This window comes from Lepisma saccharinum, chromosome 17 (assembly GCF_977018435.1).
Source record: "Lepisma saccharinum chromosome 17, izLepSacc3.1, whole genome shotgun sequence".
In the NCBI taxonomy this organism is placed as follows: Eukaryota; Metazoa; Arthropoda; class Insecta; order Zygentoma; family Lepismatidae; genus Lepisma; species Lepisma saccharinum.
Window position 1 is genome coordinate 22,772,801 of NC_139245.1, and position 17,387 is coordinate 22,790,187.

General features: G+C 37.5%; 1 protein-coding gene across 3 annotated transcripts; it reads left to right on the forward strand.

Annotated features, from left to right (window-relative positions):
• The first annotated feature begins 1,014 nt into the window (after window positions 1–1,014).
• LOC146001227 (uncharacterized) lies at window positions 1,015–7,683 on the forward strand. Of its 3 annotated transcripts, none has more exons than XM_083138529.1 (3): window positions 1,015–1,283; window positions 5,133–5,603; window positions 6,933–7,683. In XM_083138529.1, the coding sequence occupies exons 2-3, from the start codon at window positions 5,173–5,175 to the stop codon at window positions 7,291–7,293; spliced, it is 792 nt and encodes a 263-aa protein (XP_082994655.1). In that variant the 5' UTR covers window positions 1,015–1,283; window positions 5,133–5,172; the 3' UTR covers window positions 7,294–7,683. The 3 variants fall into 3 exon arrangements, with proteins under 3 accessions (XP_082994655.1, XP_082994657.1, XP_082994656.1); XM_083138531.1 differs by lacking the exon at window positions 1,015–1,283 and adding an exon at window positions 1,916–1,961; XM_083138530.1 differs by lacking the exon at window positions 1,015–1,283 and adding an exon at window positions 2,476–2,543.
• Window positions 7,684–17,387: the final 9,704 nt, after the last annotated feature.

Genomic DNA, 17,387 nt, shown 5'->3' on the forward strand with positions numbered 1-17,387 from the left:
GTGGTGAACAATTACTTGCAGCAGTAATACTACTCTCACGAGTATAGTCTTTACGGCACTTAATATGTAATCTCACATTCGTCTCATTTTCCAATTTCTCAAATATTCCATCCTTTTGAAGTAAACTGCTGCTCTTTATAGCATTTAAGCCTTTTATCACAACCACAGTGTCACCTTCACACAACGTTTGTTCACAAATAATACAATATTGGGTTATATCCATTGTTGCCTTGCCAAAAAGGTTATTCAGTTTGTTTTCTGATGATCAGATCCATTACATCCAAGTTCCACAACGGGCAGCACCCTTAAAGAAATTACATATATTATTAACAGTGAAATGGTAGGTTAAATCACAAAAATTTATCTTCTTACAGTTATTGGAAATTTTATTGTCTTTAATTTATGTCTGAACACATTTTCGGCTCAGCCTTCACCATTTTTAGTTAATAAAGCAATTAAGATCAAACGTCACCGTTCATCCGCCATTTTCCAATATGGCGGACAGAGCACAACTCGGATTGTCGGGGACTTTTAGTATGTTGTTTGAAATACCATACTGGTGATATCTACCAATTTTTATCTCTGTTTGAATTTTTTCCATTCTTTTTTCTAATTTGCCTGGACTATTTGTGTTCTTAGGTCCATCAACTCCCCGATCTTCATACAGGTGGAAATGAAAATCTTCCTTTTACCTTTACAGTCCTGTCATGCAGGTACCAAAATGAAATATGCACAAGATTGTAATGACGGATTAGATTAGTTGCCCGATTTGTGTAGCTATAGGCTGTATTTTACCTACAACCATGACTCGTGTTTGTGTGTGTGTGTGTGTGTGTGTATGTATGTAAAGGGGGGGGGGGTACACCGTCTACGAAGTTAGTAATAAGGTGTGTTTTATACAGCGTATATTGATACACGTGTAGATTGAATTGTAGCTTCTGCAAATATGCTGTAAAAGGAAACAAACTGAGGGAGTACTTGTTGAGTCCAGTGTTGGTACAAGTTACAGAAAAAATTGCTTTCTGCGGAAGAATTTCCATCTCGGTTGGCAACAATGTTACATTGCTGGACGCGACTCGACTGTCTTTGAAGTTTATAAATTTCTGGTGCTTTGCACCTCCGTTTTATGCAGCGTTCCATGCGATTTGGTTTATGTAACTCTGGAGTTTTGGTAACAAATTCATATCAAGCATGAACTATGTGTAGAGATTACACATTTCAACAGTTTCAACGTTTATGTTGCACATTCTGAGAGCTGACTTTTTTTCAATTCGTAGAAAAAGGTATGCACTTTACCTCATATGCTTTAAACTTGTATTACTATTGTAAACTCTGTGAGTAACATTTTATCTTTAGGCACGATCAACTCTGCGAGTAACGTTTTACCTTTAGGCACGATCACCTATTCATTACCTGTTTTAAATATATGCTAAAGCGAGCAGTGACAATTTTTCAATATTCCGCAACCTGTAATTTAATGTACACAATCGAATAAATTTAATCAAAACTGCCATAGAAAACAATGTAACTCAAATATTATCTCAATATTAATTCAAGAATGAACATGTTTACATCTTAACTGCAACAAAGTTAGACGCTGTAAATCTCGACTCGTACCACCAGGGAATTATTCAATATTTAATCATCTTAAATCATAACGCATATATTAAGTGAATCAGAATAGACACAGTACATTTTATAACAACCGCTCCATTATTTTTTTTCACATTTTGTCTAGAGCTTCGACAAATGGCGAATTTTATTTTTCCATCAACAACAAAAGAAATTACCAATTACATAACTAATAAAAATAACATGACTAAAATTCTCCCAATCGTGCATTTCACCTTAGAGGGTCTGCTGTAATGACAAATTGAATCTCGGGAGAATGATGGGTAAAAATCTGATATTCTCCGGACACCGCATCGATACCTATTCTTCATTGCGAAAGATTCTTTAAGGTAAGTCATGCCCTTTTCCATAAAATAGTGTCAACTTTTCATATTATGAGTCATTATTTGTATTCCTTGTTCTGCTTGGGTAACAGACAATATGGCGTGCGCTCGTCATGGATCATCTCGCGTCGTGCTTGTGTTTTGTCGATTTTGAGTGGGTATGCAGTGTTTCAACCTTCTTCACCGAAAAATACCTACTTTCGTGTTCATTATGTCATCACAAACCTTTCACGATAGCCCAAAAACCATTGACGGATAGTCCCAAAAACCATTCACAATAGCACCACGTACCATTTCTGGAAAGGTTAGGTTGGGTTAGGTTAGGTAAGCATAGTTAAAAAAAGAAAAAAATCTCGTAAAAAAAGGCACGTTTGGAAACACTGGCAAGACCGCGTGACTTTCGACGCTCGCACCATCTGCAGGTAGATAATGGAAACAACGGCATAATGTTGTCGCTTTATAGAAAATGTAAGTTCCTTACATAAAAGTGATTATTTCTTGTTCTGCAGCATTCTATGGTGAAGTTTTCAGTTTCCGCGAAAGAAAACACCTCGAAGAACTTCGACAATGCTACAAAAACTGATTTCAGTAAGTAGTTTCTCCTGTAAATTTGAAGAAATCTGTTCGGGTGATATCGCATATTTACCATAGTTAAAAATCTTGTTCCAAAACAACTGACAGGGAGTTACATCATCAAACGTACGCAACATCTGGTACATGTAGTGGAAGCAAATAAAAGCAATGTCTATTGTGCATCGGAGAGATATTTTTCTTGAAAAACACATGAATTCCCGATCACATAGATTCCACGACAAAAGAAAAGACCTCCACGAACTGTCAACATGCTACAGAAACTCATTTTCGTAAGTAGTTTATTCTGTAAAAATGAAGAAATACGTTGTGCCCATGCAAAACTGTTACCAATTTTTTAAAGAACAATCAATAAATTATGAATTAATTAATATTAACATCTAAATGTCAGCTGAAATGTATGTTCGAATACCACGTAACTGTAATATTCACCTAATTTCTCAAAAAACATTTTGATATTGCATTTTTAAAATTTTTTTTGTTTGTCAACTCGCCAACTAACATTCACAGCTCGAGCTTGCTTATATATGCTTAGATCAGCACCATTGCGGTGCCACAACAAACTTCATGCGTTCCGCTCGACCATATGATACTATTCAACAAGTGTCATATTACTATAACATGTACAACCAACATTGACCTTACATACAAACTCAATATGGATTGCAAGCCAACAAGGTTCATTATATCCCGAAAAACTTATTGCAAGTGCATGGAAACCTTCCTGAATATACATATTATATATTCTGGCCATAAGGTTAAGAACCTATAATAACTAGAAACAAACACCTTTAAGCATATTCACTTAACCTACTTATAAAACAGTTGTAGAGAAATACCAAAAGGTTCAGTTTGTGTTATTATATAATGAGTATATAGCCTTAATAACTAAAACGAAATTTTAACCTTAACTCCATGCCGGGCACGTTACAAAATTCTGAACTTGAGTACCGCTTTTCTTGCATACAGCATCTACTTGAAAAAACACATTTTCCATGCACCAGCCTGACAAGAGATGTACCTGCACTACACTTGTTGTCAAAAAGTGCAGCGAACTAGACTGGGCTATTACACTAATCTCTGTATTCAGCTACGACTACAAGCCTTGTACAGTCATGGATAGTTCTGAATTTAAGTGATTGTATTGAAAGCCAGCAAGTGGAGTTATTGCAACCCAAAAGTATCCATGATGGTACTTTAAGTGAAACAACATGAGCAAATTGAATACAATGGTTTTAGGCAAGAAGTATATCTGTGATGTGACTTACAAAACCGGTACGAACATCAGAAAAGTAAGATTTTTTTTATATCTGCTAAGGAGACTTTACGGCATACGATTTTAGAAGCAATATCGGGCAGGGCCATGCAGAGCATGTCCTTGGCTACCATCCAATGGCAGGAGTGCAACGTTGTACAGTTAGGAAACTGTGGCATGCATGTTTAATGCTGTGTCCTGTATTTTTCTTGCATGCAAGAAGTTTTCAAAGAGACATTTTGAACCTGACTGTCCAAGTCTCATAAATTTCCATCGCCTACAACTGGAGTTATAGTTTGTTGAAGAAATGCTGGGAAATAACATGTCTCAACACACACAGATTGATCCTTTCATTTTTCTTCCATCTGTTTTTTCATTGCCACTGCACGGGTGTTAAATTTGTCTCAATATACACAATGACCCTTCATTTTGTGGGCATTCTCTCTAACATTGCGAGTCTGAGTAAGTTTGAGATGTTGTATGCCGCAATGATATGATATTAATAATCCTGTGTTTAAATATTCACTGTACTCATTTATACTGTGTATGCATTATATAAAAAAAAAAATTGAGGAAAAATCTGATGATTTGATTGATTGATTGATTTGGTGTTTTAAGTCCACTTTATGCACAGTAAGGCAGGACTAGACCTCTAGACCTACAGTTAAAAGTGGGATCCGTACCACTATGTGTATCCACCAGGTATCGAACCTGGGACCCCTTGATTACAAGGCGACGACTTTACCACTGCACCATCGCCCCGAAAGATCTAATGAAGAAGAGTTAATAATGAGAAATGTGCGAGAGAACAACTCAAGTGTAAAACATGAGAGAACATTACCATTTTCGATGTGGAGTTCCCCTTCCCTCACAGACATCCAGGTGAAGGGATATAGTGGTAAGAGAACGGTTATGCCCTTCCCCCCCCCCCCCACAAAGTTCAATATTTTACCATCTATTCAGCTTATTAAACTGCATTCTTTTTTCCCCTCAAGAAATGCAAAGTTCCTTTAACCCCAATGTTGGTCATCGATACATAATTGTGCAAATATCTGGTTGATGAAATTGTTACTTATCTAATGCAACACTGTAAAACATCATAAATGGTGTTCCAATTATTATTAGTTGTCACTGGCTTTCAATGCTATTGGGACCACTGTAAACGGGTGGGAACCATTTCTACTTTTAAGAAGTAATTACATGGTGAATCAAAAAATAAAAGCAGCAGTGGAGTTCGATAGCTAATGCTGTAGAAAGTTGTTCTTACAATTATTTCTTTACTTCTACAGTCTAAAAAATAATGCTAAGAAGCCTTCTTTTTCATATTACAGGCACTTCCAAGTGTATCTTAACTAGCAGTTGTGGTTCATCATGAATCACCCAGGTGAAGTAATTGGTTCTGGTTCAACTAGAACAGGTCGTCGTAGTGAATCTTTTGAATATGTTACCATAAAAGAAGAACCAGAATTTCAGTCAGAATATGCTGACACGTATAGTGAACCAATTAAGATGCACCACCATCATGTGAAATTAGAAGATGTAAGTGAAGTGGATCCACTTGAAATTGGTGACCACATCAGCAGTGAAGCTTTAACTGGGGAACACATGGAAGAGGTGAAAATATTTACTTATGCAGGGGAAATATGTGAAAAGACTACTACTCCAGTTTCCCTTACATTCATGAACAGTAAAAATGTCGTATTCATGAAAGAAGAGCATGAAAATCTGCCACACAGTTATAAAAATTTGGAAGATGGATTTACAGATTCAGATAGGATTACACAGGATCAAATATATAAAGAGTAGGTAGAGAAAATGGTTAAATGCATGTTTAATTGTTAGTACATTCTTAGTATTGATATTCTTAAGTATACGTGACCCAATATTACACCAAGTTGAAGGCTTTCGATTTGAAAGAAGTGTGACTTCTTTTTTATGTGTAATATCTAAGTAAATTAAAAGTAGATTTTGAAATAAAGTAATTTTTATCCTTTAGCAGGCGGCTGGTTTCAAATGAAACCACCACCATGTGGCAGCAATTACCACATCATTGCTTGAAAACTACAGATGATAATTAACCTCTCTTTTTTGTTTATTTATTTGCATATGGAGAAATGACATACTAGAATGACAAAACAATATATTTATTGTTTCTACTCTTTCTAAATGCAGTTTTAAAATGTCAGTTTTTCCCCTCCAAAACTTATGAAACTCATGAATGGGTATTATTCTTCAACCACCACTTTTTGCTTTACTTTTACATGTAATAATGAAAACAAAACAAGATGCGATGATGATTAGGGGTCCAGCAGGAGATGTCCGTTTTTAAAAAAAATTGAGTGATGGGGATTACATGTCCTGGAAGAGTGGTCTCTTATGTTTGCTTGCAAATTTCGTCCATACAGATACAGCATTTATAGTGTTGAGGCTAGATGCAATTTTCTGGATTTTTTCTCTAAGATGGCAACGCTGCTTTCTTAGACAACATTATTATTTTTTCAAAAAGTATCTGCCTATTTTCAATGTGACTTTGCATGGTTGTAAGAATGTACCACTGCTACATAATTTTTTTTTCATTCACTGTGGTCTATTGTGGTGGCCACAGGACATGCTGAATACAATTTTTTATGAGTAAATTTCAATTTTCTTTTTTTCTTTTCACTTTCATTATTGGGAGGTAAAGTGTATAAATTTCATCTCTGCTAGGAGTCCTGTCATTCCAGGAGAAAAAAAGAGATGAGAAAAGATTTCATATCTCTACAACAATTAGTTCTCGAGCTACATTTTTTTGTACATCACATCAAATTTGAAAAGCATGTGTGTGTTAACTTCCCATCCGGAGATGCTAACATGCAGGAGAGGCTCTAATCCACTAAAGGTTAAAATTGAATTTGTTTTTTATATTTGAAGCGAATCCTTATTCTTTGAAGGAGAAGCTCTTATTTTTTTCCATTCGTTCAAGGTTCTTTTAAACGTTATTTTCAATTGACTCCCTGAGATAAACATTTGACTTTCGGAAGTTAGTGCCATTACTGCAAAATTCATTTCAATGTAGTCACTGACATCCACTATTGGAAGCTTCTTGTGTGCCCTGATGAGTGTAAATTATACATTTTCTCTTATTATTCCAGATTATGTGAGAATTCAAGTGTTGGAAAAAATGTTCATAATAAGGAACCAGGAATAGTTGAAGCTAATACAGAATTAGAAGATTTGAGTTCTATTAAAAACAAGATGTACAGAGGAGTGATAAAATACTTGCAAATGTCGAACTACAAAGTTGAAGCACCAAAAAGAGGAAGACGAAAATCTTCAAAGCAAATAAAGCCACATAAGTGTCCTATGTGTACAGCTACTTTCATTTCATTAATCCGAGTGAAAAATCATTTGTGGATTCATAAGCATAATGAAAATCTGTGCTGCCAGGTTTGTAAGATTGACTTTCCATGTGAAAGTCTAGAAGATCATTTACTAACTCACAGAACGAAGTAGCAGAATGGTACTTTGTCATCACAGTACCAATTTTTGTGTTTGTGTTCAAGATGAGAAGATCATGCCATAACAGCAGCTATCAACAATGGCAGATGAGAGGAACATCGTATTGCAAGAAATATGACTTGTTCAATTTTTACACTCACTAGTGCCTTCTAGTTTACTCATTCATTTCATGAACTTGTGAATAAAATGCAAGAAACATTTCCAGAAAGTTATTATAATAAAATACTCTCTTTGAGTAGGTATATACAATATATGTTAAAATGTTATGGACATAATGTGAGAGAGATTTATATTTTTAAAATATTCTATGTTGTATTGGTTACTTAAAAGTTTGTAACAGATTTACAAATCTTATTTAAATATAATGAATTTGGTTGTTTAAAATTTGTATGAATTACACTAGCTAGATATTTTTTACATAGGACTGACATTTGATTAGTGTTACATTTGCACCATTGTCGAAGACAGTTTGTCATCATTTACATCCTAATGTAAATATTGACCAAGATCACCTGTACTAAAGCTTACGAAAACTCCTTTTTAATTTTCCTGAAAAAAATATCATCCTTATCAAATTGTAAGAATCCTAGACTATTTGTTTAGAAACAGGAACAAAGTACACTGTCAAATTATTATAGGCACATATGAGAGGAGCCAAGGAGATTTTGAAAAAAACACAAAATATCATGCAGTTAAAAAAACTTCGAATTATTTTTCAATGTATTCTCCCCCTCCAATAACATCCTCTTCCAATGTGGATGGCAAGATCATAATTCCAGTGTTGTAGAACACCAGGCTCAGTGAATAAGGATGGTGACAGATTATTCTGAACTGTTCACCTGCGGCAAAACTGAAAACTAAACATACACTATCTGGCCATTCGTCACCGGACACCCCACCAAAGGCGTGTGGAAGCGCCTGGGCACGTGACCACGAGCTATAAAAGGCGTGGCAGGTGGAGAATAGCCGCACAGTAGGTAGAGCAGCCACTATGGACAGACGACGCGAACTTGGCGAGGTGGAACGAGGAATGATTATCGGAGCCCACAGGTTTGGGCATTCAACACGTGATATTGCCAACAAATTTGCGATACCCCGATCGACTGTGAGTGATGTTATCAGGAAGTGGAAGCAGGAGGGGGTTGTCAAATGCCCACCCAGACCACCTAAACCGAAAATATTAACAGATCGGGACCGTCAAAGCTTGAAACGTGTGGTGAAGTCAAATCGGATGGCCTCGCTCCAGACGGTGGCACAAGAGTTTCGTGCGGCTACCAGTAGTGTAGCAAGTGATCGTACTGTCCGCCGGGAAATCAATGCACTTGGTTTCCAAGGTCGTGCAGCTGTTCACAAGCCGTTTATCACATCCCGCAATGTGAGCCGGCGTGTCAAGTGGTGCAAAGAATGCAGCAATTGGACCCCTGAGCAATGGAAATCCGTCCTATGGAGTGATGAATCGCGCTACCAGCTGTGGCGGTCCGATGGACGCGTGTGGGTGTGGCGTATGCCCGGAGAAAGATTGCTACCAGAGTGTCTCGTACCCACGGTGAAATTTGGCGGAGGTGGCATCATGGTGTGGTCGTGCTTCTCCTGGTATGGTCTTGGTCCTCTTGTGTTAGTGCGTGGAAACACGAATGCAGATGCATACCTAACGATCCTGGACAATTCTGCGCTACCGACATTGTGGGCACAATTCGGTAGTGATCCTTAACTGTTTCAGCACGACAATGCCCCATGTCATACGGCAGGTGTGATCAACACGTGGTTCGAGGATATGGGTGTACAAAAACTTGATTGGCCCGCCCAAGGTCCTGATCTCAACCCGATTGAGCATCTTTGGGACGAGTTGGAGGGCCGGTTGAGAGCCAGGCCACACCGCCCAAAAAACACTAAAGAGTTGTTCGCCGCTTTGCAAGAGGAATGGAGCAGGATTCCCGTCGAAATCTATCGCAATTTGGTGGACAGTCTTCCTCAGAGGGCTGCGGCTGTACTTGCTGCGAAAGGTGGCCCCACACGATACTGACGGATGCCTGAAACCGGATTAAAGTACTCGTTCCAGGTGTCCGGTGACGAATGGCCAGATAGTGTATGACAAGTAGGTTTGTGGTTTTGATAGCAACGAAGATCCTGTTCAAAAACTATGACCTAGATATGTGTTTGTGTGTGTGTGTGTGTGTGTAAAACTGGTTATGTTTAAAACATAAGTTGCAACTGTTTCATCTTAGGACCGTACTTACATATATACAATGCATCATTAATAATGGTATTTCTGAGATTGAACCTGTTAAGCAGTGGGCCTTTGCAGTCCCAAAAACACTTGTGATGCACACATGTTAAGTGTTTGAAAGCCGAGAGTGTATTCAACTCAAAATGAGCTGAAATCTCTGAATCTATTTAATCTTGTGCAATATATTGCTGTACTAGCAGGGAATTCTTAAATTTTTCAGTCTTAAAAATATTCTGAGGTGCTTAATTTTGAGCGAAACTTAAGTATCTAGTATCTCAAGTATCTAGTAACAATTCTTCATGTTTACATTAAGATGTGGTTGGCCATCAATTATTTAGAGTTAATTATTCACTTGTATCAAGTTTAATTGTGTTAAATATACTAGTCATCCTATAAACAAGTTACCAAAGTCAACAATCTTGCTTATTTAAATATTAAACATAATTTGTGTGCATTGATGATTAAGAATTATACTTAGCTTTATTCATTCCAAGATGGCGATATGATGCTTCATTTGTATCCAAACTAATGCAGTTCATGTAAAAGAAGGGATTCACAACTATTACAGCACATCACACTTTACTGATGACACAACAGCTTCTACTTGAGTTATTAATGTCTTTTAGGACTGTAGATTTCTCCTTTCTACATAATTACTTAATTTCTTTCTAAATAAGGAGCCTACAAAAAGATCAATTATATTTCCTGTAGCCCCCCCCACAGCCACAATGTTGCCAGATCCTTTCAGATCATCACTTATAAGCATATAATGATAATATTGATGTTCAAATCTTTTAAATGTGAAATATGAAGATTTTAATATTTTTGTAAAGCAGTACAATGGAAACTGTTTAAATATAAGTAATAAAGCCATAACACACAATTTGCAACATGAACAAAAACTGCTATTTCAACAACGATAATAGATAAATGAATATCACAACTACATGTATCATTCCAATAACAGTTGATTCTTTTTATATTCTGTGGAATGGTTATGGGTGCACCTGAATATAGGTATCTTACTCCATTAAGATAAATCCTAATAAAATCTCTTGCACATTTTCAATATGTTTACATTATATCCCAAGACAACATAAATGGTCTTAAAAGAGATTGAATTTGATCTGAAAGGCACGAAAGACATGTTATGCACAATTTTAATATTGCATTTTAAAAAAAATGAATGGCAGCCATATTTACCATGCTGTATAATTATGCAATTTAGCTTTAAATAAGATAACCGATGTACTCTGACATTTGAAAGAATGCTATTCATGAACTTTTGATGTAAAATACAATTAGAAAACTTCTGAATAATTTGTTCCTATAGAATAGATCTAAATATGACAGCAAGCTGTGTTGTCTCTCTCAGCTTCAGAGTTGATTAAGATACCTTGACATTAGCCTTCTTATGCAGAGGAGAGTACTTATAGCCTTCTTTGTTTCGGAGTCATATATAATGTACCCATGCATGGCCTGTCCCTTGTTGCAGTACTAGGCTAGACAGTCAACTCAGATGAATTTCATAGATTTCAGAATGCCCATTGTCTCTGCTATTACAGAGTTTTAATCTTCTGCCTGACCACTAAATTCTTCTAATTTTTTCAAGGTTTTCAAGAGAGTGGGCAGTGAGAGAGTAGCATGCACCATTCAGGCTGTACACTTGTATGGGCTTCATTGGTAACCAAAAGTAAAAAAATGTGAATGTGTGGCATGTGCAGTGGCACAGTGTAAAATATGTATTTTAGCCTGATTCTCAATTGTGCCTGTTAGCCTTTTCTAGTGGTGTGGGGCAGGGAGGGGTATGCACGTCACATGTTCACATTTTTTATACTTGATTACTTTGCCTGTAATTATCGTTGTCAATTCTTAGTTTAGCCAGTACTCTGCGGAATTGCGATTGCATACAGTATACCGGGACAAGCATGTGGCATTTTTGGTTACCAATAAGGCTCGTACCAGTGTGCAGCCTGAACGGTCCATGCTACAATGAAAATTCAAGCACTTCAGATTGAAACTTATCATTTCCAACAACTTTCCCCTCTTTCCACTTTTCGCAATGTGCACTAATAACATGAATTCCCTATGGAACCAGACTTTTGAATCACTCTGTATTTCTAATAACGGAGAATGTAAACATCATCTTCATGTACATTAATTCAAACAATATTGTATTTCATTTCTGTTAAATTTTTATTTTTGAATTATAGGAATTTGTCTATCAAAATATGTTATCATGCATTACCTAACCTACCCTACCCTAAATCTAATATAACTCCAGATCCCATCAGCATCCCATTTTTAAATTTTGTAGTTATTGAGTAATTTGTGATTAAAATTATCCAATATGCCATCTGGTGAGATTTTCAGGAACCACTCTATGTAGGAGACATTGCTGTGTTGAGGTCGTTCAAAGCATGGGGAATATGCGAAAAAGTACATTTACTGTTCAGTTTCTTGCTTTAAATCGTTTTATGGGTCAGAACAAGTGAAAAGTTTTCACGTGTTTCCACCCCATGGAATCAACAAAATGAAATTTGTAAATAAATCAGAGAAAACAGAATGGATTGACATAAGACTGGCATGGGGAAAAATGCTGAAATGCAGCAAGAAGATTACGAATAATGCACGAGCTTGGTCACTTTATTTTTTGAAACATGATTATATATTACCATGAAAATAAAGTTTTAAATTTTACTTTATAAGTAAAACATTTTTTTCAAAAAGTCATTGCACCCAATGCATCCAGATCTGATAAGCAATGCATTACGTGTGAAATTTGGAACAGGAGCCAAATCTTATCAAGTACAGGTCAGTTGCTTTATTTTCAAATCATTTTTGAGAGCCCCGGGTGTAGATGATACAGCACTGCTTTGAAGGGCCAGTAGTCCAGGGGCAGTTATAATCCCGTGGGTTTTTGAATGAAGGGAATATACGACTACCAGTAATATGTTGCTAGTGTGGTACTCAATAACGTACTACCAGGTGTTTTGCCCGCAATTGTGGCAGAAGGCCTGTGTGACATAAATCCAAGATGGCTACCTCTTCATGCTCTAAGAAAATCCATCATAACTCCTTTAATAGTGGTTTAGGAAATTTTTTTATAGATACATGTTTTGTTCAGAATTGAAAAGGGAATAAAATTGACTCTTACAGTTTTCTTCATATCTCGCACTGTTATGGAGATATATGTAGTGAAACTATTTCGTGCCCTCTTCTGCAAGGATTCTTTGCATATTTTACACTTTACTTGACATTCTGGCATATAAAGGGGGACAATTGCTGCCTGTGATATTTTGTCGATGCCTACAATTGTGGCATTTTACCTGTGTGACATCATACATCCAAGATGGCTGCCTCTGCAAACAAAAACAAAACGACCCTATCTCCTTAACTCCTAATTAGGTATAATTTTGTAAGTTTGTTGGGTTTTTACACGAAGGGAAGACATGTGTATGAAGGATGCTTTCATTTGGAGGCATGCAATCATGTATTACAATGTTTCAGAAACCATACATGACGTCAAATCCAAGATGGCTACCTTGGAAGTTCTGCTCATGATATACTGTCCATATCCTGATATAGAGTTTGATTATCAGATTTTTCCACAGGCATTTTCTGTTAATAAAAAACAAGTGAGAAATATTTTATTATTATTATTATTATCATTATCATTTCTATTATTATAAATATTACAGTAAAGGAGTAATATGCATTGCCTGTGAATTCCGCATTGTCTTTTGAAATTTAAGCAGCTCACCTGTTATCAAGATTGAGAGTGGTTGTAATCATTTGGGAAATCATGTCATAAATATAGTCACTTTATTCGAATTCCTCGTCACTCTTATCTGAGTCTCTGTACTGTAAGTCATGGTTTTCACACTTGTCTTCATCTGCACTACAAAGACACAGTTCAGTACGTCGCAGGGACAGATCCCGGCATATGCATGAACATTTCCTCTTTCCGCAACCACATGCCAACTGTAATCTTCTCTCCAACTGTCAGGCTTTTACAACACTCAATAAGGTTTGTAAAGGAAATGAAATACCTAGGAGTTACAATGGAAGCACAGCTAAGTCTAAGAACTCGCATAACTAAGGCTCTGTCCAAGGCAAAGACTGCCATGCATACCATATTGAGTATCGTATTAATCTATAAGATTATATTTTATTTAAACTCTCTCTGGATGGATGATACGGTATGGGAAATTCCGCATATAAAATCCCATTTGCAAGTGCGATGAATTATTACAAATCAGTATTCGTACCTACTGTAAGTTATTCTGCGTCGACATGGGCAATGCTCACTATCAACAAGCAAATAAGACTACGACGACGACTTCGGGCAGCTCAACGGAATGTACTTTTGCGTATCTTGGGAGCTTTCAGAACAAAAGCCACCTTAGCAGTCATAATCATAGCTGGAGTTTTACCCCTTGAAATGGAAATCCAAAGAATTGCAACCAGGTATTGGTGGAGGAAAAGGGAATATTGAAAGATAGAGCAACTTCTAGGAATCAACATATATTCCCTGCAAGACATTGATCAACACCTTCAAAGTGTCTGGTATGTAGAGTGGAGAGAACATCAGGGATCTCAACACACCAAAGAATACATACCAGAAGTCAAAGTCCGATCATCCAAATCTTATATAAAACCCACAAAGGGACTAATACACTACATTACAGGACACGGTCCTTACAGAACTTATTTAAGGAGATTTGGCCTTGGCACGGACGACCAGTGTCCAACTTGCAAAACATTAGATACACCTGAACATGCCTTGATTCATTGCACAAAATTCCAGGATACCCGGATCAGGAAATGGAGGGCTAATCTTCAACAGAATGTATTTTATCTAACAATGACTGATCGAACAATATTTTGTATAGTAAATAAGTTGGCTGAAATAATTTCAAGCAATGAAGAGCTTGAATACAGAACCTCAAGAAGGGTGCCCGGAAATGGCCAACCAAATCCTGGGAAACCAGTGACAGAGAGGAGAGTCACAGCTGAACTAAGAAGATCTACAAGAAGACATGAGAGGACTGACTCAGAATCTTTGGACTCAGAAGAGGAGGGTCCTGATGGCAATATCAAGTTCTATGAGGATGGACCTACTTCCATAAATAGAAGAAGAAACTACATAACTACACTCAGAGAGAGACCGACTGGAATGGAATGAATCCAAATTGTCAGAGATTCCCACCGACACTTCCAGGCTGAAGAAAGGAGATACCAAATACAGAACACCTAATTATATTGGATAGTTCATCATCCCAGTACCCGTATAACCTATTATTATATTCCTACATAAATGTATAATATATATATTTATATATATTCTTTCTCTTATTATATTATATATACTCAACAAACTTATAGAGAACCAACATGAAAGTTTATACGTCTTGGTTTTCATAAAGGTACCAAGACTCAAGTTTCATTTATACTCGTCTTATTCTATTCTCAATCATATTTCAAGAGGAGACAAAAGTGGAATCCTAACCCACTCCTAAAGTAATATCCCTTCTTACCAGGACATGAACGTCAAAACCACACTCAGTTTTTTGAAGAAAGAAGACACTGAGTGAGATGGTGAATAAAGAGTGAGTGGTGAGTGGAGGTGGAGGATCCCACCTTCGTGTCCCTTCCTGTAATCTTCTCTGAAGTTCTAGGTACTGTGAATATGACAAGAATAATATTTTTGTCATCCTCATTTTCTTCTTTATCCATTCAACAGCCTATTGGGCTGGGTTGATTTAGAAGTTTCTTTTCTGCTCCTTGTGAAAGGTGTGAAGGTCACTTTGGCAGCAGCGTTCACACTATCTATTAATGGTATCCCAGTTTGTGTTTGTACTTGCAAAGAAAGCAAAAAAGTGGTTGTTGAATGCATTTGATGGCGCAGAAGATGATGTGCTTGAATCTTTCAAATCTTGGTTCTCCTGGATTCGATGAACAAGATAACAGAATGAAAGAGTGAATTGATTTATTTTACTTCTAGTTTCTGCTACTTTTGACTAATTTGAATGATGAAAATGAATTATAAGATGAAATAGATGAAAGGACAATCACAAACACATATGGGCAGCACACAACTCAAGTCCCATGGGACCAGACGCCAGAACATTGATTGATTGACTTGGTGTTTTATTTTTTAAGTCCACTTTATGCACAGTAAGACTAATTGGGACTGGACCTACAATTTAAAGTGGGATCTGAACCACTATATGTGCCTCCACCGGGTAACGAACTACAGACCCCTTGATTACAAGGCGACTACTATACCACTGTACCATCGGGGAGGCCCTAGACATCAGAGCAATGTTAGTCTGCTAAATGCAGTCCAAGGTGTACTTCGTGGAATTGAGGTTGATATTTGGGTGTCTCTTACACACCGAACATGATGACAGGATTTTGCATGACACCAAAATCAAATATTTCGGCAAATTACGATGGTATCTGTTCGCGAAAAGGGATGTTCAAGGTTCACGTCTTGCTCCAACCAAAGTTCCCCTCATACTTTTTATCAGAACGAGTTATTTACAAGTATTGGAGTCAAATAAAAGCAGAAAACGATCATCCAATAGGCTGTTGATGGGAAAAGAGAAAATGATGACAAGAAGATCATTCCAGTCATATTGACACTGCCTAGAGCTCCAGAGAATGTTGAATGAGGAAGCTACAAGCGACGTCATTACTCCTTTACCATAAAACGGTAGTGTCCAAAAAGTAGAAAAATAGAAGGGGGAGACCTGCACCATCACCATAAATAATTACCAAGGAGTGTAACTCACCTTATGTGCAAAGACAACAGCACTGCTAGTGTCAAATAGGCACGTGATTGAAAGTTAAACAAAACACAACATATCAGAACAAGAGTGCCTCATTCTGCATCGAACGCTCGTTGTGATCGGAGGACAATCTCTTGGTAAAGTGTTCCATGTACAATGGGAACATGGCACAAAGACGTCAGTGAAGAAACACTGGACGTCTGGAAGCAGGTCAAACACAGAGTAAGTCACGGCAGCTTTGACTATGCCAGTCATTTCCAGGCTTTGACGACTGTTCCAAGACACAGTAGATGTTCATGGTAGGCCAGAATAAGGTTGTCAACGAGTACCAGCGCCACAACAGGGCCGATATATGATTTTAACTGCACGATGAAACTGGACGATACCTGCAAGACAACTGTCCTCAAAGCTTGCAACCACCTCAGGGGTTAGAGTTTCTCTCGCCAAACTGTGTACCAGAGACTCAGGACAGCTGGTCTATATGTGTGTCCCGTTTGATCCAGTGCACAGAAGGGCCCGCTTACAGTGGAGTCAACATCATTGAAATTGAACCCTGTACGAACGGAGGAACGTGTTCATTCACAGATCAGTTCAGAATCAGTTTGCAAAATGATTCCCTTCGCACATTAATCTGGAGAGAACCTCGATCATGATTTAATCCAAGGAATATCGTGAAAAGTTTGGTCGAGATGGAATATTGGTATGGAAAGATATCGTGGGCAATGGATGTACAGAGCTGCACGTCTCTGCTGGAGGTACTCTTTCTGCCCAGAGGCACAGAAACGAGGTACTCCAACAACATGTGCGACTTGAAAAGTCAGAAACAGTCGGCTCAGACTTCAACTTCAAGGATGAAAAGATGATAATACATGTGCGCATCGAACCAAATTGGTGGATGACTTCCTTGAAGGTGAATAAATCCACCACATGGACTGACCACCAAGGTCCCAAGACATAAATCCTGTAGTGTCTTAAGGAGACAAGTTAGCTCGTGATCATCCACCAAAGACATTTCCAGAGCTCCGCACTTCGCTTCATGGGGAATGGAACCAGCTGCCTGTAGA